The 24,212-nt window shown below is 40.7% G+C and overlaps 1 protein-coding gene across 1 annotated transcript in view; it reads right to left on the bottom strand.

Moving 5' to 3' along the window:
- Nucleotides 1-1,705: 1,705 nt before the first annotated feature.
- The window catches only part of METTL16 (methyltransferase 16, RNA N6-adenosine), a 67,690-nt gene continuing 45,183 nt past the window's right edge, over nt 1,706-24,212 (bottom strand). The window contains exons 7-10 of the mRNA XM_012740782.2: nt 16,144-16,213; nt 14,834-14,923; nt 2,841-3,014; nt 1,706-2,726 (exon numbers count right to left, since the gene is read on the bottom strand). Coding sequence (XP_012596236.2) covers nt 2,118-2,726; nt 2,841-3,014; nt 14,834-14,923; nt 16,144-16,213 — 943 coding nt within the window. The 3' untranslated portion in view covers nt 1,706-2,117. The remainder of the gene's footprint in view (nt 2,727-2,840; nt 3,015-14,833; nt 14,924-16,143; nt 16,214-24,212) is intronic.

Raw genomic sequence — 24,212 nt, 5'->3', positions numbered from 1 at the left:
CACCCCATCTGTAGAAAGCCTGGACAGAAACACACAAATACCAATAGTGGCTGTGCGAGAGAAAGCTGAAATTAGGGGTGGTTTTGTTGTAGTTTTTGACTTTCATTTTTCCAAATCTTCTTTAATGAGCATGTGCTACTCCTTCATAATAAAATAAACAATCAAACAATAAATTCTCATTGACACTGAATGAACAGTTGCCACTTAACTGAATTATTCTAAAACTATGTCAAGAAAACTAGGTTTGGGTCCAGCATGTGACACCAATGTGGTATTGATCAGAGGTAAGTTTCAGTTGGTAACTCAGAGTGGTTAAAAAAAAAAAAAAAAGAGGTAAGTACACCAGGATGGTATGGGCTGATAGAGCAGAAAATTACTGGATCTAGGGAATCCACGGCCCTGGATTGAATCTTAGCTCTGTGTGACCCTGGGTGTAGGTGCCTTCATCCTGTCAAATGAATGGTTGGACTAAAATACTGGTTCTTAATCCTTCGTGGATTACTGACCTAAGCCATAGACCCTCTCTCTGGGGGGGAGGGGGTAATAACAAAATACAGATGCTCACAGGCCTTTTAGAAATAATTCCAGAAAGCTTCTAGATTATTTGGAGGTCCACAGACCAGGTTAAGAACACTGGTCAATATGCTCTCTTCTCTAGCTCTAGCTCCACTGCCAGAGGGAAGCATACTAACTAGTTCCATTTCCTGTATCTCTACAGAGGGCCTGATCTAGCTGTTGCCAAGATATTGCCAAGGTCATCAGCTTTCTGCCCTAACCAACAGCCACCTCTCAAAAGGGTGGCCTAGCAACCCCAGTACCAGTCTTCTTTCTAGGCGGCAAGGAGCTCTGGCACTATACTAAAACATTTTAGTCTGAATAGAACCCTAGGCCGCTGATGTAAAATCAAGCCATAAAAGTCAAGCACAGCAGAAGGTTACCAAGAGACCAAAAAAACGAGACTCCTTTTCCAGAGGTATTTCTGCTGAGCCTTGGCATTCCCATTAGAAGCATGTTTTAAGGACATGGATGGTGACCCAGGCCTCAGAATCCCCCAGTGTGAGTGAGTAAGCACAGAGAGGATTATAAGCGAAGCCACAAAACACAGAATTTGATCAGTAACAAATTATCTGCTAATAGATGTGACTTTCATGAGCTACCTACTGCACATACTCTCTTGCTCCATTTCTTATTTCTATCATCACTTACCCACTCAGAGCCAAGAAAATATTTTCTCTAACCCCAAGATTCAAACAGGATTGACAGTTTTCAATTTTGAATATTTTTATATTAAAAGCAAAACAAGTTTCACTTCAAATGTCAAAACAAAAATCACACAGCAGTGAAACTGCTATAAAACAGTGCTTCTGACAGGCTGGGGGTGGGGGTATCGGGTGCATTCTGCTGTGTCTCAGTCACACCTAGGAGCTTTGCTTACCTCATTCTGCTTCTGAAATAAACAACATCAAAACAGCCTGAGTTAGGAACGTGCCATTCCCCACATCTGCCCTTCTTTCTGGCATTACTAAGCTTTCCTCCTCGACTCTCCCACTGGGCCAGTTCCTTTCTCAGGACTGACACAGCGTTAATCAATCATATGCACCCAGAGCCGGTGACAGTCTTGAAGGGTGAGTGACCTAGAAGAGAGAATCAGGGCCTGTCTGCCCGGGTGTACACCTAATTGTAGGCGACGAGAGCCACCCCTCCTCAAGAAGCACCCTTGGGTGACAGAGAACACGATGCTCTGGGCAGTGCTGCCCAAGCCAGACTCCACGAACAATCCTTTTGGCCTCAGACAACCAGTCCAAAGCTGAAAGGACCAGCTTAAGTCGGCTTTAAATCCCTCAGGAGTTTACTGATGGTTTTTTGCTATTACTGATATAATTCTTCTTCCTGAACTACCATACTACAACTCCCTGTAACCTTAAAAAAAAAAAAAAAAAAGCTGGGCAGGGTGGGGAGAGGTTTAAAAATGAATTAATTGGCATTTTTTTGTTTTTGTTTTTTTAAACTCCACATAATGCTTCTAATGGGCCAACAGTGGAATTCCTCTTGCCACCCTACAGGACACTCCAAAGCAAGCTGCTTTATACTATTCCAGCTGTGCAAGGAGTCTGGAGTTAACTAGCCACAAGCCTGAAAATTTGGTTACGAATATAGGTACAAAGCTGGTTCATCAAATCCCTGTTCTGGCCCTCCACCCAATGCATTTCAACTAAAGCATCGTCCACCTCCTTCTTAACGTTTATCAAACACTTAAACAAGTACTGTCCAGCCACTCCTTGGAGATGTTTGCTCTTTTCAGCCACGGGGTTGCTGAACTGCTCAGAAGCCTCTTGGTCCTGGGCTCCATTGCTAGAGCCTTTACAACTTTCCAAAACCTCCATCCCTCCCTTTTCCTCACTCCTTTCATCCTCCATGGGTTCTGGGTTTTCCTCCTGGCTTGGGCAATGGCCCTCAACGGCGGCAGGCTCGCCCTCCCGCGGAGCGGGCCCAAGCAGGGCGCCCTCCCGGGGATCCTTGGCCAATTCTTGGCTATTGCCAGACTCTTTGGGGGTGGGCTTTCTCTCTTCCAAGGCTTGGATGACGTCCTCAGGAGCTCTAGGAACTTCTCTCAGTTGTCTCACTCGCTCTCTTTTCTTTCTCCTTAAATGAATCCAAGAGTTTTCTATGGCTGTTAGGAACAGGCTAACTTCCTCTTTTCCACAGGGAACTCGTTTATGCTGGACCTATTTGGAGGAAAAACAGAATTTTATAGGAAATTACTTTTCCCTTCTCCTCAAACTCCCTTTAAAAAGAAAAAAGATTATTATGAGTACTCTGTCAATGTGATTGCCAGATACCTTCAGATCAGTGAGAATTTTTTCAATCCATGTCGTGACAACCACTATGCCTTCCACTGTCTCAGAGCCCAAAGAAGATGCTTTGAGGGATAATTCTTTCATCACAGATGCCAACACTACAAACGTAATGGGTTTCCTTGGCTTCTCTAATTTTCTTCGCTTACTTGGTGGTGACTGAAAGAAAAACAAAGCATAGAGAAGAGAAGAAAGTTATCCAGATAATTAAATCCCATGCATCATAATAGACTCAGCTAGAGAAACTTCCATGACTTCTGCTACCAATCATAGAGCAAAAAAGAAAAAAACACGAAGGCCTTTGCATGTGTTATTTTCAATACTTAAAACAACCCTGCAAGGTAGTTTTATCATCTCCCCATTTTACAAAAGAGAAAATAAAAATACATAAAGGCTGGTTATGTCATTACAGCTCAAGTTCACACAGCTAGTAACTGAAGTTAGGATTTGAACCCCAAACCCAGGTTCTTTCCAACCTTACCATGCTGCCTCTCTTCTGGCTATGAGTATATAACTCCTCCAGTTGCTAAATATTCTTAATGTACCTTTTGTGCCCAAAGCAGGCCTGTGCAATTCTTTATTTCATGGCAACTCAAGGACCCTGGGGACACTGTGCTCTTTTCTATGAAGAACTATATGGCATAAAAATCACCAACTAGTACTTTGAATTTATACTTGCTGAGGCTTGAAATAAAGCAGCTGGTCAACCACAGCTTATGAGATCACATGCAAGGAATGACCAGAGCCACTAAGGTCACATGGGCAGAAGAGGAGGACTGCTAAATCTTGGCTGATGTTAGGGCAAAGCCAATGACTACCTAAGCACTGCCCGTCAGCTGGGGACAGGGGTACCAGTACCAATGAGCATGCTAGATTTTTTTTTTTTTTTTTTTTTTTTTCTTGACAGCAGCCTGTATCTGTAAGCATACTAGATTTGAAAGCAGTTTCCTCTAGAATCAAGATTGTCACCTTCCTTTCTATCTCAAGCTGAAGGTGAATTACACCGTACCCACTAGAGGGACTCAAGTTCCATTTTAAAAACCAAATGATAGCACTGTATTTAAAATTTATTTATTTAAAGCAAAAATTTTCTAAATAGTATTTTTTAATGACTCTTTGCTAAGACCATATACACTATGGACACTGCTTTAAGAGACAGATTTATACTTGTTGACAAAACACATCAAAACTTTAAAAAAAACTAAGACAATTCTAAAGTTAGGAGCAAAATGAGCAGGTGAGTAGAGTAAGGAAAAAGGCTCGAAAAGAGAAAACACCCATTCAGGTTTGAAGATCCTTTCCTAGAAAAGGAATCTGATAACTGTGCTACTGATAATTCCAATTTTACCTGGCAACACGGACAGAGCACATGCACACACACAGAGCAAGTTGCAATCACTGCGTGGGGCCTTCCAAGGTCTAACCAGCAGCCCCATATTGTGTACGTATACAACAAAATAGCCAGTTAATTCTATGCTAGAAAACAAAGTAATATCAGAAATGATATTTCTAAAACAACAATCCATATTTTCTCTTCATACCAAAAACTAGCAAAAATCAGAAATTAAAAAATGCTAGAGGCTGGGTGTGGTGGCTCACGCCTGTAATCCTAGCACTCTGGGGGGCTGAGGCGGGTGGATTGCTCAAGGTCAGGAGTTCGAAACCAGCCTGAACAAGAGTGAGACCTCATCTCTACTAAAAATAGAAAGAAATTAATTGGACAACTAATATATATAGAAAACATTAGCCAGGCATGGTGGCGCATGCCTGTAGTCCCAGCTACTCGGGAGGCTGAGGCAGAAGGATCGCTCGAGCCCAGGAGTTGGAGGTTGCTGTGAGCTAGGCTGACGCCACGGCACTCACTCTAGCCTGGGCAACAAAGCGAGACTCTGTCTCAAAAAAAAAAAAAATAAAAATAAAAGCTAGAAAACAAGCTTAGAAGAAAGAAAAGGACCAAAAACAAAGGGTGTGTGTGTGGGGGGAGGACACACTTGTGCGCACGCGTGTGTGTGTGTGTGTGTGTGTGTGTGTGTGTGTGTCTCTGCATAAGAACCTGCTCTTGAGAAATGAATAGTGGACTTTAAGACCTGTCTGAACCTGAACTTATTCAATTATGTTTCAGACAAGATGAGACAAATTCCTATTGACATTGAGACAGTAGTACTGTTATTACTCAATCACCCAGCACAAGAAACATAATTTCCACAGACTACTGAGAATCTTTTTAAAACAAGATGACTAAGCTGGAAAGGAAGAAATGGTGGTGTGGGGGAGCATGATGGAGGTCAAGAATCAGACCCCCCCATTCTCCCTCCTAACACCCAAGGCTGTTGCCATGGAGAGCTCACTGGACTGGGACACCATCCAGCACACCAAAAGTCACCTGCAAGCATCGCTGAAAGGTGACCGCTTCACCTCTCTTCTCACAGAGGTAGCAATCATTCGTGCTTACTAATTCCAACCAGCAAAGTGATGATACTGTTGTTTCTTATTTGTCATGCTAAACAGGACCCACAAAACTCTTTCTCCAAAATTAAGAATAGACTCTTCGTCATTTCTAGAAATTAACAGAGAAAACAGATCCTCACCAAACCTGACAAGAGCTCCATCAAGGATCTGCTTTTAAAGTTCTGAGGCAGGTCTCTCCCCCCCCCCCCCCCCGTCTCTACTAAAAATAGAAAGAAAATAATTGACCAACTAAATATATATATACAAAAAATTAGCCGGGCATGGTGGCACATGCCTGTAGTCCCAGCTACTTGGGAGGCTGAGGCAGGAGGATCACTTGAGCCTGGCAGATTGAGGTTGCTGTGAGCTAGGCTGATGCCACGGCACTCACTCTAGCCTGGGCAACAAAGCCAGACTCTGTCTCAAAAAAAAAAAAAAAAAAAAAAAAAAAAAAAAAAAGAGTTCTGAGGCAGTCAGAAACCACACAATAGATAACGATTACCCTGCTATCTGGGACCAAAATGAAAACTTCCCCATCTCAGCTATGGCTCCTCCACCTTGCACCTTGGCCCCAGTTTTGTCAGTCAAATGAATTGCTTTAATACACACACATGCATATGCAATCTCAGGGCTGTTTTGAATTTAGTTTTACTTTACTATAGAAATTAGTCACTTAAGAAACAGATAATTTATAATCCAGAAATTCTCAAGCCAGATTCTTAAGTGATTAAAGATTAACTTAAGTGTGGATTACAGCAATTGTTTCATTCTCCCTCTTGTTTGTAAATATAAATTCAGGGCTACAGTAAAATACAAGATCAGGTCTTAAGAAATTAATAGTTAAATTCAACCTCACAGGCCCCTAGTATTAGGTGATTTTATTACATCCTGCCACAAATACTAGTAAATAGAAGCTGTTTTTCTCCAACTGAAATGATCTTATTTTGCTAATCACAAACCACAAATATTTTAAATGGAGAGTGCTACACTGAAACTGTCATAATCTAGTTTAGTAGGCAAGGTATACATAAATAATCCAACATTTTAAGTCTACCAAAAAAAAAAAACCTCAATCATTTACAATGCCTAATCCAGTTTAATGCAAAGAACTATAAGGTGACTTTACAACTGATTTTAGATTAGAAGATATATTACCGAAATTACAAATTACAGTGTGAAAGAAGCCTGATGAGGAGTTGCAGGGGATATAGATCTTACATCTTTTTTTTTTTTTTTTTTTTTTGAGACAGAGTCTCGCTTTGTTGCCCAGGCTAGAGTGAGTGCCGTGGCGTCAGCCTAGCTCACAGCAACCTCAAACTCCTGGGCTCGAGTGATCCTTCTGCCTCAGCCTCCCGAGTAGCTGGGACTACAGGCATGCACCACCATGCCCGGCTAATTTTTTATATATATATCAGTTGGCCAATTAATTTCTTTCTATTTATAGTAGAGACGGGGTCTCGCTCAGGCTGGTTTTGAACTCCTGACCTTGAGCAATCCGCCCGCCTCGGCCTCCCAAGAGCTAGGATTACAGGCGTGAGCCACAGCGCCCGGCCAGATCTTACATCTTTTTAATTGCTAGTAAATTTAATGGATGATAATCAACAAGGGATGAGCTTCAAGTGTTATTTTGTTGCATTATTTAAAACACATTAGATGGAAGCCATAAATCAGGCAAACCCCGCCCCCCCAAAACAAAAAACAGTTCTTAAATTTTAAAATCTGCTTTACCTAGCAGAGCTATCTACAAACTTCTTAAATCCTCACTTTAATTTCTAGATCTCAATGAGATTTTTGAATGGGATAGATGGACAATTGATGAAGTTAAGTAAAAACCTGCAAATATGGCTGGTCAAGATGACTCACGCCTGTAATCCCAGCACTTTGGGAGGCCAAGAAGGGAGGACTGCCTGAGGCCAGGAGTTCAAGATCACCCTGGACAACACAGTGAGACTTGTCTCTACAAAAAATAACATAAAGAAAAATAGCTTTTTATTTTTCTAGAGATGAGGTCTCACTATATTGTAAAATGATGTTCCAAACCTGTCATTCCTCCTTCATTTACTAGCTGAGGTACTTCTATAAAGGGAAACTTCCCCTTATGATTATTTGGTTACCTTGAGGTACAGTTTATCTAGTAAAGGCAGGATAAATGCTTGATTCTTTTTCTCCTTTTCTTTCTCTCTCTCTTTTTTTTTTTAGAGACGAGGTCTCGCTCTATCACTCAAGTTGGTCTTCAACTCCTGGGCTCAAGCCATCCTCTCACCTCAGCCTCCTGAGTAGCTGGGATTACAGGTGTGAGCCACCACACCCATTGCTTGATTCTTTTGCTTTATTTTCCAGTTTTAAAAATAATGAGTTGGTGGTTCCCTAGCATCTTCTAAAAGTGATCAAAGAGGGTGGTTTGCTTTTTGTTTGGGGAATATTATGAACTCATGGATTTAAACTTGTTTGATATTTTCCAATCCATTGTACTTATTTTCTTCACTGATATACAGATTGTGTCCCATCTTTGGTTATGGAGAGTTTACTCAAATTGGCTCCTGAATCTTTTTTATAATATTCATTATAGTCTTTGATAGCTTCCTTGCTTTCTACTATCACAGGTTGTTCCAGGCTCATATTTTTCCCTATCCCAGATCTAGAACGAACCATTTCTTCAAGGAGCTCTGGTTTTATTTTACTGGGACATGGTATTTAAAGGTATTTAGGACGGGCGCAGTAGCTCATGCCTATAATCCTAGCACTCTGGCAGGCTGAGGCGGGAGGATCGCTTGAGGTCAGGAGTTTGAGACCAGCCTGAGCAAGAGGTGAGACCCTGTTTCTACTAAAAAAAAAAATTGAAAGAAATTAGCTGGACAACTAAAAGCATATATATAGAAAAAATTAGCCAGGCATGGTGGCTCATACATGTAGTCCCAGCTACTTGGGAGACTGAGACAGAAGGATCACTTGAGCCCAGGAGTTTGAGGTTACGACGAGTTAGGCTGATGCCACGGCACTCTAGCCCAGGTGGCTAATGCCACAGCATTCTAACCCAGCTGACAGAGCAAGACTCCATCTCAACAAAATTTTTTTTCTCCGGGTCTGTTATGAGCCAAAAAAAAAAAAAAAAATTTTTTTTGAGAACATTTCAAATAAGCCATATGTGCTCTGAAAGCAATTTTAACAAAATTCCATGCTCCAAAGGACAGTTCCTTTAGGAATTAAAAAAATTAGAAGCCAAAACCAAAATAAAATACCTACAAATCTATTCTTATATTTAATTCTGTATTTAATAATGTATTTAACACATTTTTGGAAACAGAAAGGGTAAAACTAAATTTAAAAAATATAAAAATATTGAATTAACCTTTTTATGATTTATAGAAACCTTATTATGTCATATTCTGTATAAATAACAATAGAATCAAATGATAAATATAGGGTATCTTCTCACAAGGTCAATTTGACTCAATATTAAATCATTTTACATTTGAAAAAATAAAAAGAAATGTATACTTTGGAATAGAATACAAAGTTCAAAGGGATTTTAAAGAGAAAAGAGGCATCTTCACGAGCACAGGGTGCTTCCTGGGAAGGTCTTTCTTGCCACCTTGATACCTAGGGGTTTCTCAGTAACTGTTTTCTGCTATAGCTGGTACTTGGGTGCAACTGTACCACATTATTTATTTCTTCATTTCCATTCATTCAACAATTATTATTTGGGGGCCTCTGCCCCAGATGCTATGCTAGGGCGATGCTACATAAAAGATACAATAATGGGTGTAGGGACAAAGCACAGTAAACAGAAGAGGAGGATCATTAAGGCCAGCTTAGGGTCAGGGCTAGCTCCACAGGGGGTAGTATCTGAACCAAGACATGACAGATGAGGAATCTGATTGTCAGAGGAGGAAATCTCCAGGCAGAGGGATCGGAGCAGTTGCTCAACATTACTGAAGCATCAAATATGGGGTAGGGGGAAAAATGGTGGGAAATGATAGCGCAATATATCTTCCTGAGCACTTACTACATACCAGGTACTGTATGAAGTACATTTAATCCTCTGAACAACCCTATGTGACAGGCACTATTATTACTTTCAATTTTACAACTGAGGAAACTGAAACTTAGAGAAGTAACCTGTTCAACACAAAGCCAGAAAGGGGCCAGCTCACGAAAGGCCTTTCCTACATGCTGTGAAATGTATTCTGGCGTTGATACACTGTGCCAGAGCCAAACAAAACACCGCCATAAAGTAGTTTACATGGAGTACAGGTGACTGAAAGAGATAAATACAAGTCCAAAGGAAGGGAGAGATCTCTGTGGGCTGAATGGTTAAGAAAGCTTTATGCACAAGTTGGAATTAGGCTAGGCTCAGTGGAGGGAAGGCAGAGGGAAGGACCAGACAGAGAACACGATGTGAGCAAAGGCTATACACAGTCAGCTTTGACTTTGGCACCATGGCAAGTCTGCTGAGGGTACTATGGTAGGAGATGGTATAGTCAGGAAAACAGAGAGTGACTAGGATGGAAGGAAAAGTCAGGGTGGATCCGGGAGGCCCAAGGAGCCAAATGAGCCCAAAAGTTTACCATTTTGAGCAGAATCGTAAACTTAGGATGAATCCAAGTAACTTGTAGAGGAGAGGCTGTTGGGATGGTCCATAAGCAAGATCATGAGGGCCTGGATGATCAGGTTATCATGGCCAGGCCAAAAAAGGGGCAGCACTTTAGGGAGCAGAGTGTCAGAGTGATGACAAGCACTCAGGCTGTGAAACGGGACTGATCTGAGCTCCAACCTGATTTTTTGGAGCCTTCAGTTTCCCCACTATTAAGTGGAGACAAAAGTATCTACTTCACTTGCTTGCTATAAAGTTGAAATAAAATGGTATGAGTTATGTGACACATTCACACAACAACAAAGATTCTATCTAGTGCTTCAAATCTACTAAATTTACTGATGTCCTGCTAATGGTGTTGCTCTCAATATAAGTCCTATATCGGCCGGGCGCAGTGGCTCATGCCTATAATCCTAGCACTCTGGGAAGCTGAGGTGGGTGGATCGCTCGAGGTCAGGAGTTCGAGACCAGCCCTAGCAAGAGTGAGACCCCATCTCTACTAAAAACAGAAACAAAGTAATTGGCCCACTAAAAATATATATAGAAAAAATTAGCCAGGCATGGTGGCGCATGCTTATGGTCCCAGCTATTTGGGAGGCTGAGACAGAAGGATCGCTTAAGCCCAGGAGTTTGAGGTTGCTGTGAGCAAGGCTGACGCCACAGCACTCTAGCCCGGGCAACACTAGTAGTGAGACTCTGTCTCAAAAATAAATAAATAAATAAAAATAAGTCCTATATCATTCCTTTAAACATTCAACAAATATTTATGGAGTACCAACTACCTACAAGTCATACATTGATAATTCCTCCTCTATAAAGTTGTCTCTGCCTGGTCCAGTTCAAGCCATTCCCTTTCTGAACTGCTGACCACCCTGCCCACAGTCATTTCAGCACTTATTCATATACAATTTTGCAGATTGTTTCCCAAGCCTCTTCTATCACCTAACATACACGATTTTGTATCAATTCTTTCATGTATAATTTGTAGGGACAGAAAACGATGTCTTATTTGTTATCATGAGGAAAACCACATTTCATAAGAAAAGTAACCAAGAGGAGAGTCCTCAGCTTTCGTTTTGCTCAAGAACTCAGCTTCCGGCCGGGCGCGGTGGCTCACGCCTGTAATCCTAGCTCTCTGGGAGGCCGAGGCGGGCGGATCGTTTGAGTCCAGGAGTTCAAAACTAAACTGAGCAAGAGCAAGACCCCGTCTCTACTATAAATAGGAAGAAATTAATTGGCCAACTAATATATAGAGAAAAAATTAGCCGGGCATGGTAGCGCATGCCTGTAGTCCCAGCTACTTGGGAGGATGGGGCAGTAGGTTCACTTGAGCCCAGGAGTTTGAGGTTGCTGTGAGCTATGCTGACGTCACGGCACTCACTCTAGCCTGGGCAACAAAGCGAGACTCTGTCTCAAAAAAAAAAAAAGAACTCAGCTTCCTAATCATCACATCTGTTTTCTAGCATAATGCACAGCCTGATATAGTGCTGATTTTCAAATCATTTCCTAACCCTTTCAACAAATAAAATCAACACATAAAATTGATAAAAGCAGATCAGCTCTGGTTAAAATGAACATGAGGTCTGAAGTACCAACCTGATGTCTGCTCCCAACTGTCAACTCCTGGGGCACCTACACTGAACCCCGCAGCTATATGGAACCAGCTTGAAAACCTATTGAGGCCTGGTGCAGTGGTTCACACCTGTAATCCTAGCACTCTGAGAGGCTGAGGCAGGAGGATCACTTGAGCTCAGGAGTTCGAGACCAGCCTGAGCAAGAGTGAGATCCCATCTCCACTAAAAATAGAAAAAGTAGCTGTGCGTGGAGGTGTACTCCTGTAGTCTTAGCTACTCGGGAGGCTGAGGCAGGAGGATGGCTTGAGCCCAGGAGCTAGGTTGATACTACTATACTCTAGCCCAGGTGACGGGAGGGGAGGGGAGGGGAGGGGAGGGGAGGGGAGGGGAGGGGAGGGGAGGGGAGGGGAGGGGAGGGGAGGGGAGGGGAGGGGAGGGGAGGGGAGGGGAGGGGAGGGGAGGGGAGGGGAGGGGAGGGGAGGGGAGGGGAGGGGAGGGGAGGGGAGGGGAGGGGAGGGGAGGGGAGGGGAGGGGAGGGGAGGGGAGGGGAGGGAAGGGAAGGAAAGGGAAGGGAAGGAAAGGAAGGAAGGAAGGAAGGAAGGAAGGAAGGAAGGAAGGAAGGAAGGAAGGAAGGAAGGAAGGAAGGAAGGAAAAGAAAACCTATGGGGCAGGAAGCTCTACTGCCAGGAGACCCCTAGCTGCCCCCAAACAAAGTTACCTAATTAATTTGACCTTTCCCCTCCATCTGCTCTCTGAAGTGCCCTCCAGTCATTACTCCCTAGACAGGAAAGTCCCAGGTTTAAAGCAAATGCCTTAAGTGCAAAGGGATACTTTTTGAAACCATAGTTCCTGAGCAATGCTCATACTAAGAGTGCACAATTTACTAAAGCCACATTTTTTTTTCCTTTTTCTTCTAACAAATGTCAAACCAAAGCAAAGCTAAAATAATGCCTGGAGCAATTAGAGGAAAACTGGAACAAAGAGGCTTTCTAAGTGGCTTGGTAGAATTCTGTAAAGAACAGGCCTCACAATATGCTTCCCTCTATTCATCATCAGTCAGAAATGATGGTACAGAAATTCTATCAACACTAGGACCTGTCTTTTTGCTGCTTAAATAAATCCAGACAACAGCAATGGGCTTAGTGTAGGCACTTGAATCACCAGTGAATTAGAATTTTTCAGCATTCAGCACCAACAGAAACGAGTCAGTAGGCCCCAGATAAGTGAAAACAGAAGTTGCCATAGTAACTTGCACATTTACCCTAAAATGGTGGGAGTGGGGGTGGGGAAGTAGGTCAGTATTTCTGCTTAACTAGCTCTATTCCTTGTCTCAAACAGCATCCTCCTCCTGCCTCAGCACCAACAGGAGCAAGAGGGCAAAGCTAGGTGATTTTTTCAGAAAAAGCAGGGGATGGGGAGGAGAATCAAGAGGATAGCCAAATAAAAACCTCATGAGCTCCCTGGGACTACCCCCAGGGAAAGCAGTTGCTAATCAAGGGCACCAGTACTAAGAAACTGTTGCTGGGTTACTACAAATCAGAAATTGCCACTTTTCCTGTAGCAGTTTAAGTACATCTAATGGAACACTTGGGAATGCATTGTTAATGGCTTGGGTTGGGGGTAGTGGCGGGGAGGGAGGAATACTCTAGCACGGGAGAAATCTGAGGCCCTTAGCAAGAGGCATTCTTTGATGCTTGAGAACTATGAACAGAACGGAAGGATGCTCTAAAAGAGGGAGCCAGGGTAGCTTTAGGGCTCCTTTCAAAATAAGCTGATTTTTAAACACGGAAACACAGTGCCCTTTGATACTTGGATCTGCCATGGCCACTAAACCAAGAGAGCCATGGTGACTCTGGTCTCTGAGCTGGACTGTGGTCTCTGAGCTGGCATGGGGAGCGCCGGGGCTCATTATCAGCTCTTCCACCTGCAGCGCCAACAAATGTAGAAGCAGGTTAAGCAGAAAGCATTTGGAAGCAGGTGCTGTTCTACTTTCCTGCAGCTGTTAGTGTCTGTATGGGGATAACTTAGAGCATTTACTAATGATTTTAACCACTTGGTGTGAAAGCCTGGTATCCAGATGACAGAAAGAATAATCCTTCGGGGCAGGGTGAAGGGGGATGGTCAAAAAAGCAAGAACATCTTTTTAACTAGTGACTATTTCAAACACAGACCTATAAACACTCTACAGCACTGTCCAGGAGTCTATCTAGGCTTCCATGGGGAAGGTCGTTCAAACAGCACTGGGGAGCGTATTTTAGCTCAGCAGCACACCTAGCTGCAGAGTGGAGGAAGGACAGGCTCAGTCTCAAATTTGAGCTCAAGTTTTCAGAAACAAGGTAGTATCTGCAAATCATCCCCTTGTGCTTCCACACGTCTCTATTCTTCTGCCCTACAAGAGCAGCAAGAGAGACTCAGAGACACAGTCACATTCACCACGACTTTAGAGACCAACAGCAGCTAAAACCTTAGGAGAGAACAACCCAGAACAGGCCTGCCATCTGGACTGAGGAGAGAGAAATGGAGCCACAGGTACCAGGCTGCCACAAACACTATGGCAAGAAGGAACACGTGCAGAGCAGTGTGTTCAGAAACTGAAGGTAGGAGGCTCCAGGCAACAGGAAGTCAATCACTCTTGGGAGGGAACTGTGAGAACAAACAGATGCCATTCTGTCACCACCTCTCAGCCCAGCCCAGAAAATCATTCAGTCTGGCCAGCTTAGAAGCATTTTTCTTTTACATACAGCAGCACAGAGGACAAAGAGACATTTGTGAAAAAATCATTTTTAAAAACTTTATTCCAGAAAATGTTCAAGCATGCACAAAGTAGAGAGAATGAGATAATGACCTATCATCCAGCTTCAAAAATGGCTAATATTCTAGTGCTGATCGTAAGGCCTAGCTAGAACCCTTCACTAGAACAATCTCTAAGTGTCACACATGGAAAGCCTACAACCCCAAAAGACAATTTCTAAATTCACAGGAACCCCAGGAGGCGGTAATTCTAGGAAAGCAGCAGTGGGAAAGGAAAAGAAACAGACTTCAATTCTTGAGGAATGTCCACCAGAGTAATTATGCAACATGTTTCTACAGGTTATATTATCTGAACTTCTGATTCCTAAAAGATGCATTTCTGTCTGCTGAGCAAGAATCACTGTGTTGCAAAAACCTTCAAGGGAAGGCTCCACAGGCACCACTGCCAGCCTTCCAGGACTCTGTCTTGGTTACAAGCACTTTCCATTATGACATAAGCATTTAGGGCACACTTCAGTGAAACAAGACAATACAGAGTGGGTTCATTTATGACCCACTAAAACCCACCATGTGCTGGCATTTGGAGAAGCTGAGGCAAAGTCTCTACTTACTGGTACTGTTACATCATCATAAAAACTCCAAGCTAAGGCCCATCTCATTGTCCGACCTTGACAGAATTCAGTGTAGGTGACTTTTGGAACCTGAAACCGACAAACATGGCATCTTGTCAAACTGACATTATTCCACCAATATGTTTCTGGCTGCTGCCTCACGTTAAATATCTGTTGGTCTTTCTCTATAATCAGCTTACAAACACTATTATCAAAAACCAGGTAAACACAGCTGCCTAATAATGAATAAATACATTATCTCTCAACAAAGTTGTCTTTTTTTTCCTTCCATAAAACATTAGAATTTATAGATCTGGCTTGAAGGTTCAAATATTTGAAACATCTAAAACACAGCTCTTCAGAGAATCATTTGTAAAATGATTCAAGTGGTTTTTTGTTTGCTTTTTTAAGAAAGAGAGCCAACCAACGCTGGCTAGACATAGCTGTGTGATCTCCCTTTCTATCAGATTTTAGAAAAGAAAAAGGAACTACTTTGTAGCTTTTACAACTTACCAAGGAAATGGTGTTGTGGGGAAAACAGAATGAGTAGAATATCAGAGAGAACCCAGAGGTCAGAAGCTTGGTTTCTGCTACTGAGCCACATCTAACCCCTTTTGCTGAAAAGTCGTCTTACTCATGCCTACTCATGCCAAACACCATAAACTGGGAGGGAAGTGGTCAGGGAAGTATTTATTTGTGACTTGCCTTTCAGAACAGGAGCAGAAGACTGCACTCATGTGGACTGTCACCCTAGTGGGAAGCACGATGGCCTGACACTGTCTTCTGGTTCTAGCTATTCTTTCATAACTAGCTGTGTGGCCTGCAATAAGCCCTTTGACTATCTAGCCTTCAGTTCTGCACCTACAAAAGGAGTCAGATAAGAGGTCAGTGGTAGACATCAGGTTTTTTGATTTCTGGTTTTTCTCTGACATCCTACCCATCTGTTTTCCTCCACCTCTTTTTTGTTTTAATTGTCAAAGAAGACCTTGTTTTAAAATAATCTATAAAAAGTCCCTTTTGCCCTAAAATTACAAAATTTAAAAAACAAGGAAAAAACAAAAACAGCATCACATTTAGAGTTTCAGGTTATAAAGGAAAATTCTATACTAAAACTGCCATCAAAAGTAGATACACCTCAGGAGGCTGAGGCAGAAGGATCGCTTGAGCCCAGGAGTTTGAGGTTGCTATGAGCTAGGCTGACGCCACGGCACTCACTCTAGCCTGGGCAACAAAGTGAGACTCTGTCTCAAAAAAAAAAAAAAAGAAAGAAAAAAAGTAGACACACCAGTACGGAAACGACAAAGCCTCACCCCTTGTATGCGAAGCTCTTCCTTCAGAGGTGCCAGGCTACATTTCTTCCCTAGCATACAGCTATACCACCTACAAAACAAAACCAGGCAAGTAAACATTGTTTACATGATTGTATTTTCAAACTCAGAATTACTCCAGTGAATAAGTTGAGAATAGTAGCAAACAAACATTAAGTTACAAGTGACAATAATAAGAATTGCACATAATATATTTAGACAAAGACTGAATCTAGTGATGGAACACAAGCCCAAAATATCTTAAAAAAACCAAAAATCCACTTAGCCCCTCCAACACTTCCGGGCTGTATATATTTGTAAAGGAGTCAAAGAGAGAGGTCTCATCTGTCACTGAAGGCCATTTAGCTCTAGGACAGAAATTAGTCAATAACAACAACAAAAATGTGTATAAACACCCACTATACCATACTAAGAGAACTTATAAAATCCAGCATGAACCTGTGATTGTGAGATGTCTCCACCTGCAAGTAATTTAAGGATAGACAATGCATTGAGTTTGAGCAGATCTTGGTATCAATTTGTTCTACAGTAAATGCAAACCCAGAAGAGAAAGTGTGGAGTGAACTGGTTAAAAGGTAAAGTGATAGAATTTATTTCTTATTATTCTATGATCTCAGAGACAGAAACAAATAAAGTGAGCCCTACAATTGCCAAAGCTTACTGCTTGAAGGAAATTTCCAGGCTGCGGTGCCAGGAAAAGACATTCGAACATAGCCCAACAGTCTTGCTGAATTGATGAGACAGAGATCGAAGTTCAGAGAAACTGAGGTGGTTAAGATTTGTAAAGCAAATTAACAGCAGCAAATTAAACCCAAGTAAGAAGAAAGGAAAAAATAAAGATCACAGCAGAATCCAATGAAAGAGAAAACAACAACAAACAATGAAGAAGAATAATGAAACCAAGAGCTGGTTCTTTGAGAACAAATTTTTTGAAGTCAAAAAAAAAAGAAAAGAAAGAAAAGACATAAATTATCAATATCAGGCTTGAAAGAGGGGACATAACCACAGGTCCTACAGACATTAAAAGGGTGAGAAGAGAATATTTATGGATAACTTTTAGCCAATAAATTTCACAACTTAGATGAAACAAGACAAATTTCTTAAGAAACACAAACTACCAAAGTTTGCTAAGAAGTAGAGAACTTGAATAGTTCTATGTCAATTAAAGAAATTGAATTTGTATTAAAACCCTTCCAGGCCCAAGTCACTTCATTGGTGAATTCTACTAAATATTTAAGGAAAAAATAATACCAGCTGTATACAAACTCTTCCAAAAAAATTAAGAGGAAGGAACATTTCCCAAAGCATTTTATGAGGCCAGCATTACACTGACAAACACAAAGACATTCTAAGAAAACTATAGGCCAGTAAGTAGCCTTCATGAACATAAGATATAAAAATCCTTAACAAGGAGGGGAAAGGGAAGATGTTGGTGAAAGGGTACAAAGTTCTAGTTAGACAAGAGAAATAAGTTTTAGTGATCTATTACATAGCACAGTGACTACAGTTAATAATAATAACATATTACATATTTTTAAATTGCCAAAAGATTTTAAATGCTCTTACCACAAAAAAATGATAAGCAGGTGAGGCCAAGGACATGTCTATTAGCTTGATTTAATCACTCCACAATGAACAGTCAAGGGCCACGTAACATTTCAATCAACGATGGATCACATATATGACAGAGGTTCCATAAGATTATAAGGGAGCTGAAAAATTCCTATTGCCTAGTGATGCTATTGCTGTCATAGTGCAATTATTTTTATTTTATTTTTTTCCCTCGTTATTAGATAAGGAATATTTTTATTTTTTTATAAATTTAATGTAGCTTATATGTACAGAGTTTATAAAGTCTGCAGTAGTGTACGCTAATATCCTAGGCCTTCACATGCACTCAGAGAAAAACTAGCTTGGCATGACAGTGGGCACTGGTAGTCCCAGATACTTAGGAGGCTGATGCAGGAGGACAGCTGAGCTCATGAGTTGGAAGCCGCAGTGAGCTATGATGTGACGCCACTGCACTCTAGCTAGGGAGACAGAGCAAGACTCTGTCTCAAAAAAAAAAGGATATACTAAATGAAAGAAGCCAGACACAAAAACTTACATTTTGTATGATTCCACTGAAATGAAAAGTCTAGAATAGGCAAAACCACTGCAATGAAAGTACATCGGTGGCAACTAATGGCTAGGAGTGGGTGAGGACAGACTACAGAGAGGCACTAGGGCACATTTTAGAGTGATGGAAATGTTCTTTATCTTTTTTTAAAGAGACAATTTCTTGTCCTGTCACCCAGGCTGGAGTACAGATGCATGGTCATTGCTCACAGCAGCCTCAAACTCCTGAGCTCAGGCAATCCTCCTGCCTCAGCCTCTGGAATAGCTGAAAATACAGGCACCCTCCACCACACCTGGGTAATTTTTAAATCTTTTGCAGAGATAGGATCTGGCTACACTGACCGAACTCCTGGCCTCAAGTGATCCTCCTGCCTCGGCCTCCCAAAGTGCTAGGATTACAGGCTTGAGTCACTGCAGCCTATGTCTTGATTATGGTGATGGCAATATGCACATTTGTCAGAACTCTTCCAAACTGTAGAATTTTACTGCTATTCAAGTTTACCTCAATAAAACTGATTTATAAATGTGTTTATATTGTACTTTCAAATATACATAAAAAATAGTCAATATGGTTATATTTTGTATATTTGCTTCTTGTTTTATAACATAGTCACACTAACAATATATATCCTGTCTCCTGCTCTTACCAAGCATCACAATTACTCCTGTCACTCAAAATTCATCTGACTGCACATTATTTTAAGAGGGAAATTTCAGATTAAGGGATATACATTCAACATTTAATTGTTTATATACAAAACAGTTACTATGAAAGTGATTTTAAAATGACTAAAATTCTAAGAGAACTTAAGAGTCTCTAAAATCACACATCAGCTTAAAACTATATAAATTTGCCATTTTTATAGGTTTTAAACCATTGAAAACTAGCAATCTCATGTGTCAAGCTAGTACATTAAATAATATAAATGAAAATCTTATTAATTTTAAAAGTATGACAAATACTATTGTACTGCTTTAGAAATAGTGGGCATCAACAAATATTTTTTTCTTGTTTGTGGGGTCAACAACAGATGATGGCACCTAATAGTTTAGTCAATCCGTTTTCCCTTTGAAAATACAAAGAAATAATTGTTCTACCTAAACTACTTAAAAAAAAACAAAAAAAACAAAAAACCAGGCAAATCTTTTTTAGGCATAATCAATTTCATTTGGTGGCTTTAAAATATTTGGAAGAAAAATAATATGCTCCCTTTAAGAAGATGGTATAAATAGAGAAATCATTAATCAGGAATTAAAAGCCTTGGGTATGTTAGGAAAAAGATGAAGAAAGAGGGCCAGGCGCAGCGGCTCACACCTCTAATCCTAGCACTCTGGGAGCCCAAAGCAGGAGGATCGCTCAAGGTTAGGAGTTGAAGAAAGAGAAATTAGGAGCAATTAGTGCTCACTTAGTAACAGTATAAAATAGGTAAGTTAACATTTTTCCTTTAAAACTAGCATTCCTGAACAGATTAATTAGTGTCACCAGAAACCAAGAAAGGGTCCAGAAGAGGGAAAAAAAAATACTATAAGAGGCCGGGCGTGGTGGCTCACGCCTGTGATCCTAGCACTCTGGGAGGCCGAGGTGGGCGGATTGCTCAAGGTCAGGAGTTCGAAACCAACTGAGCAAGAGTCAGACCCCGTCTCTACTATAAATAGAAATTAATTGGCCATCTGATACATATAGAAAAAATTAGCCGGGCATGGTAGCGCATGCCTGCAGTCCCAGCTACTGGGGAGGCTGAGGTAGCAGGATTGCTTGAGTTTGCCCAGGAGTTTGAGGTTGATGTGAGTGAGCTGACGCCACGGCACTCACTCTAGCCTGGGCAATAAAGTGAGACTGTATCAAAAAAAGAAAAGAAAATACTATAAGATTCTTCAGGAGATGAAGGAAAGCAAATATTGAGATAAATAACTTAGATAAGTAAACATGTCATTGATATTTAACATAAACTTGGGAGAGTTCATTTTTTTTCTATTCTTTATTTTTCTAGGGTCTCACTCAGTCCCTCAGGCGGGAGTGCAATGGCATTATCACAGCCCACAGCAACCTCAAACTCCTGAGCTCCAGCAATCCTCCTGCCTCAGCACCCCCAAGTATCTGGGACTACAGGTACACACCACCACGCCTAGCCAACTTTTCTATATTTTTATAGACATGGAGGTCTTACTACATTGCTAGGCTGGTCTCCAACTCCTGGGCTTAAGCAATCAATCCTCCCTCCTCGGCCTCCCAAAGTGTTAGGATTACAGGCTTGAGCAGCCACCTCACCCACCCTCATACTTCTTTTAATCGCTGCATTAAGCTGAATATGATATTGTGAATCTTTTAATATTTAATCTCAACATACTTAATGTTTTCAGCAAGTTATTTCTTATAGAAAAAGCAGAAGTCACTGGATATGTTAAAAATCCTATTTTAGCTGCACATTTAAAAAATGCTTGCCACTAGATCCTAGCTACTCAACAGGCATCTTGTGACAACTAATCAAAATGTAAGTGAAAAAAAAAAAAGAACAAAAGGACGATCTAGTTACCCAAGAGACTTTGAACCCATTATACTATTTTAATGATGAAAGTAGCACTGGATTCATTACAACATTTAGGAATTCCTCTGAGATGGCAGGTTTCAAGAAAAATTATTTTGAAATAATTTCAAACTTTCAGAAGAACTGCAAATGTATCTCCTCCACCCAGTATCTCCTTCACCCAGATTCACCAATTAACATCTTCCCCCGTTTGCTTGTTCTGTGTTTTTTCCTAAACTGTCTGAGAATTAGCTACAGACAACATCATACCTGTCAACCCTAATATTTCGGCACATACATTTTAAAAACAAGGGTATTCTCTCTTGTAACCAGAGAACAATTATCAAATTGGTAAAAATTTAACACTCATTCAATACTATCATCTGGAATATAGTCCACATTCAAATTTCACCAATTATCCCAATTTCCTCCCCCGATGCAAGAGCCAATCTAAGATTGTACGTTTCATTTGTCACGTCCCTTCAGATTCCTTCAATCTGAAATAGTTCCTCAGTCTTTTCTTATGTTCAAGACCTTAATATTTTTGAAGAACTGTTTTACAAAATCCCTCAATTTGGTTTGTCTGAAGTTTCCACATCATTAGACTCAGCACATTTTTGGTGTGAATAGCACAGAGGTGCCACTGTGTCCTTCTAGGTACATAATAGCATCAGGTGATGATCACCGGGTCACAGCAGTGCCCTCTCGGTTTTTCCATAGTAAAGTTCCCACATTTCTCTTTGTAATTATAAGTAATCTGTGGGGAAATAGTTTGAAACCAGGTAATTATCTTAATTCTTCTTCAAACTTTCCACTGTTGATTCTCCCATGAATCGATTATTAGTATGATGCTGCAAAATGGTGATTTTTCTAACATTATTATTCTCTATTTATTTGTTGGCATTTACTCTACCCCTCTTTATTTTATTCAATAGGTTATAAACCATTATTGTCATTATTCATTTTGAAACTCATATTGTCCCAGATTTGGCTTAAGCTGGCTCTATGTCCTTTAGACATGTCATTTTTTGAGCATTTCATTACTTTCTGGTACTACAAGATATTCCAGGCTCATCTTATATTTATCCTGACTCAGCACTGGAATTAACGATTTCTCCAAGGAACTCTCTTTAGTGGGGAATGGTTATTTAGAAACTTTTAACCATATCTTAAACTGAAGCATAATATAGAAAAACAGATAAAAGCAGAGGTTTGGGGTATAAGCAACTATAATCCTACTCTAAAAATTTCTCTAAGTAGTAAATGCCAGTACCTTGCTGCCTATGATAAATAACCAGGATAAATGCCTCTAGATATTCACCAATGCACTCTAATATCTGCCTGATCTCAAAATGTACTAAACTATCATAAGTTCCAAATCTTCATGGCTAAAAATAAACTTTTTTGTCTGGGCACGGTGGCTCACGCCTGTAATCCTAGCACTCTGGAAGGCCGAGGCAGGCGGATTGCTCGAGGTCAGGAGTTCGAAACCAGCCTGAGAGAGACCCCATCTCTACCTAAAATAGAAAGAAATTAATTGGCCAATTAACATATATAGAAAAAATTAGCTGGGCATGGTGGTGCATGCCTGTAGTCTCAGCTGCTTGGGAGGCTGAGGCAGGAGGATTGCTCGAGCCCAGGAATTTGAGGTTGCTGTGAGCTAGGCTGACGCCACAACACTTACTCTAGCCTGGCCAACAAAGTGAGACTCTGTCTCAAAAAACAAAAATAAATAAAACATACTTTTTCCTATGTTCTTATAAATTATAAGTGACTTTTGTTAGTCACAGACATTTGTATATGGATAAGAAACACCACATTGTAACAAGCAAGTGGAACCAAGGCTTTTAATTCCTTGTTATTCCCTTTTAGATTGCTTAATGGACTGAAAATACATGATTGTTGATTTTGAGAACTCTCTTCTATGACTACTTAAAGTAGAATCAACCAGTACTACCTCTTATAGAAGGATACAGCTAGGCTGGGTATACTGGTTCACACCTGTAATTGCAACACTTTGGGAGGCTGACGTGGGAGGGTCACTTGAGCCTTGGACAACAGAGATCCCATCTCAAAAAAAGGTGATACAGCTAGCTCATCATGGGAAGAGCTACTGGATCCAACCTTTTCTCCGAAAGCCTTAGAGCAGACACCAATCAACGAGACTTTGCCATATCAAACTTCAAAGGTAATTCAACTAAGGCTCACGCCTGTAATCCTAGCACTTTGGGAGGCCAAGGTGGGAGGATCTCTTGAAGCCAGGGGTGCAAGACCAGCCTGAACAAGAATGAGACCCAATCTCTACAAAAAATACCTACTTGGGAGGCTGAGGCAGGAGAAGTGCTTGAGCCCAGGAGTTTGAGGTTGCAGTGAGCTATGAAGACACCACTGCACTTTAGCCCAGGTGACAAAACGAGACTCTGTCTCAAAAACAAAAACAAACAAGGAAAGATGAAACCAGAGGTCAAAGATAACCATTCATAATAGTCTCAAAAGATGGCAGTATAGTAAGAAACAGAGAAGTGACACATTTTTTGCAATAGTGAACATAAGAAATCCAATATCCAAAAATAAGCAATTACAGACTGTTGTTAGGCTATTTAAAAATAATTGCTATGCATACCATTAACTACAAAGAAAGAAAGGGATAAAAAAAAGTAAAGTTAAAATCAAAAGCAGAAGATAAAATTCTTTGTATTCATGGTAACAACCACATGAATAAAAAAAGGGAAGGAATTAATTGGAAATGCACCCCAAATAAGCTAACAGTTGTGTCAAAGTACTGGGATCAATGCTTTTCCATTTTCTAATTTCCTATAAATGTGGTTATGCTATTTAAGAGATAACAAAATTATAAATAATATTATCTAACATTTCACAGCATGTTGCAGTCTAGAACAGTCCAGAGTTAAAATGACACCAATAATCACTATTATTTATATTAAATATGTATTCAATTAATTCCTTAACCACCCTATGAGGTACCTACTATCCTCCCATTTTACCAAGAAAAAAACCAGAATTTTAATCATAAGTCAAAGAATCACCTCCAAAGGCCCTGATTTATTAAACTTACTGCCCACCCCCAAAATTTGGATTATATACCCAAATCCAAGAAGTATCCATCATTTGGAAGGAGGTAGGGATCAGAAAGGAAAAGGCAAAAATAGAAAGAATGGGTAAAAACAGTATCGAGTTGATGCTTTACAAAATACAGACCTCTGGTTCCTAGAAAAATCATAAAATTACTGCTATAAAGGCATCAGCTACAGAACTAATAACCAACGACAACAGTGGAATTCAGGCCTTGAGGAGTTTGATAAAGAAAGTCTTGTAATTTATCTATAAGGTTTAGATGGGGGAATCTCCCCCCCTCAAATGCTAGTAAGTAAACTAAAGTCACAGACA

Source organism: Microcebus murinus, chromosome 18, assembly GCF_040939455.1.
Source record: "Microcebus murinus isolate Inina chromosome 18, M.murinus_Inina_mat1.0, whole genome shotgun sequence".
NCBI classification, from domain to species: domain Eukaryota; kingdom Metazoa; phylum Chordata; class Mammalia; order Primates; family Cheirogaleidae; genus Microcebus; species Microcebus murinus.
Note: the sequence above shows the minus strand (reverse complement) of the source record. Positions and strands in the feature narration are given on the sequence as shown.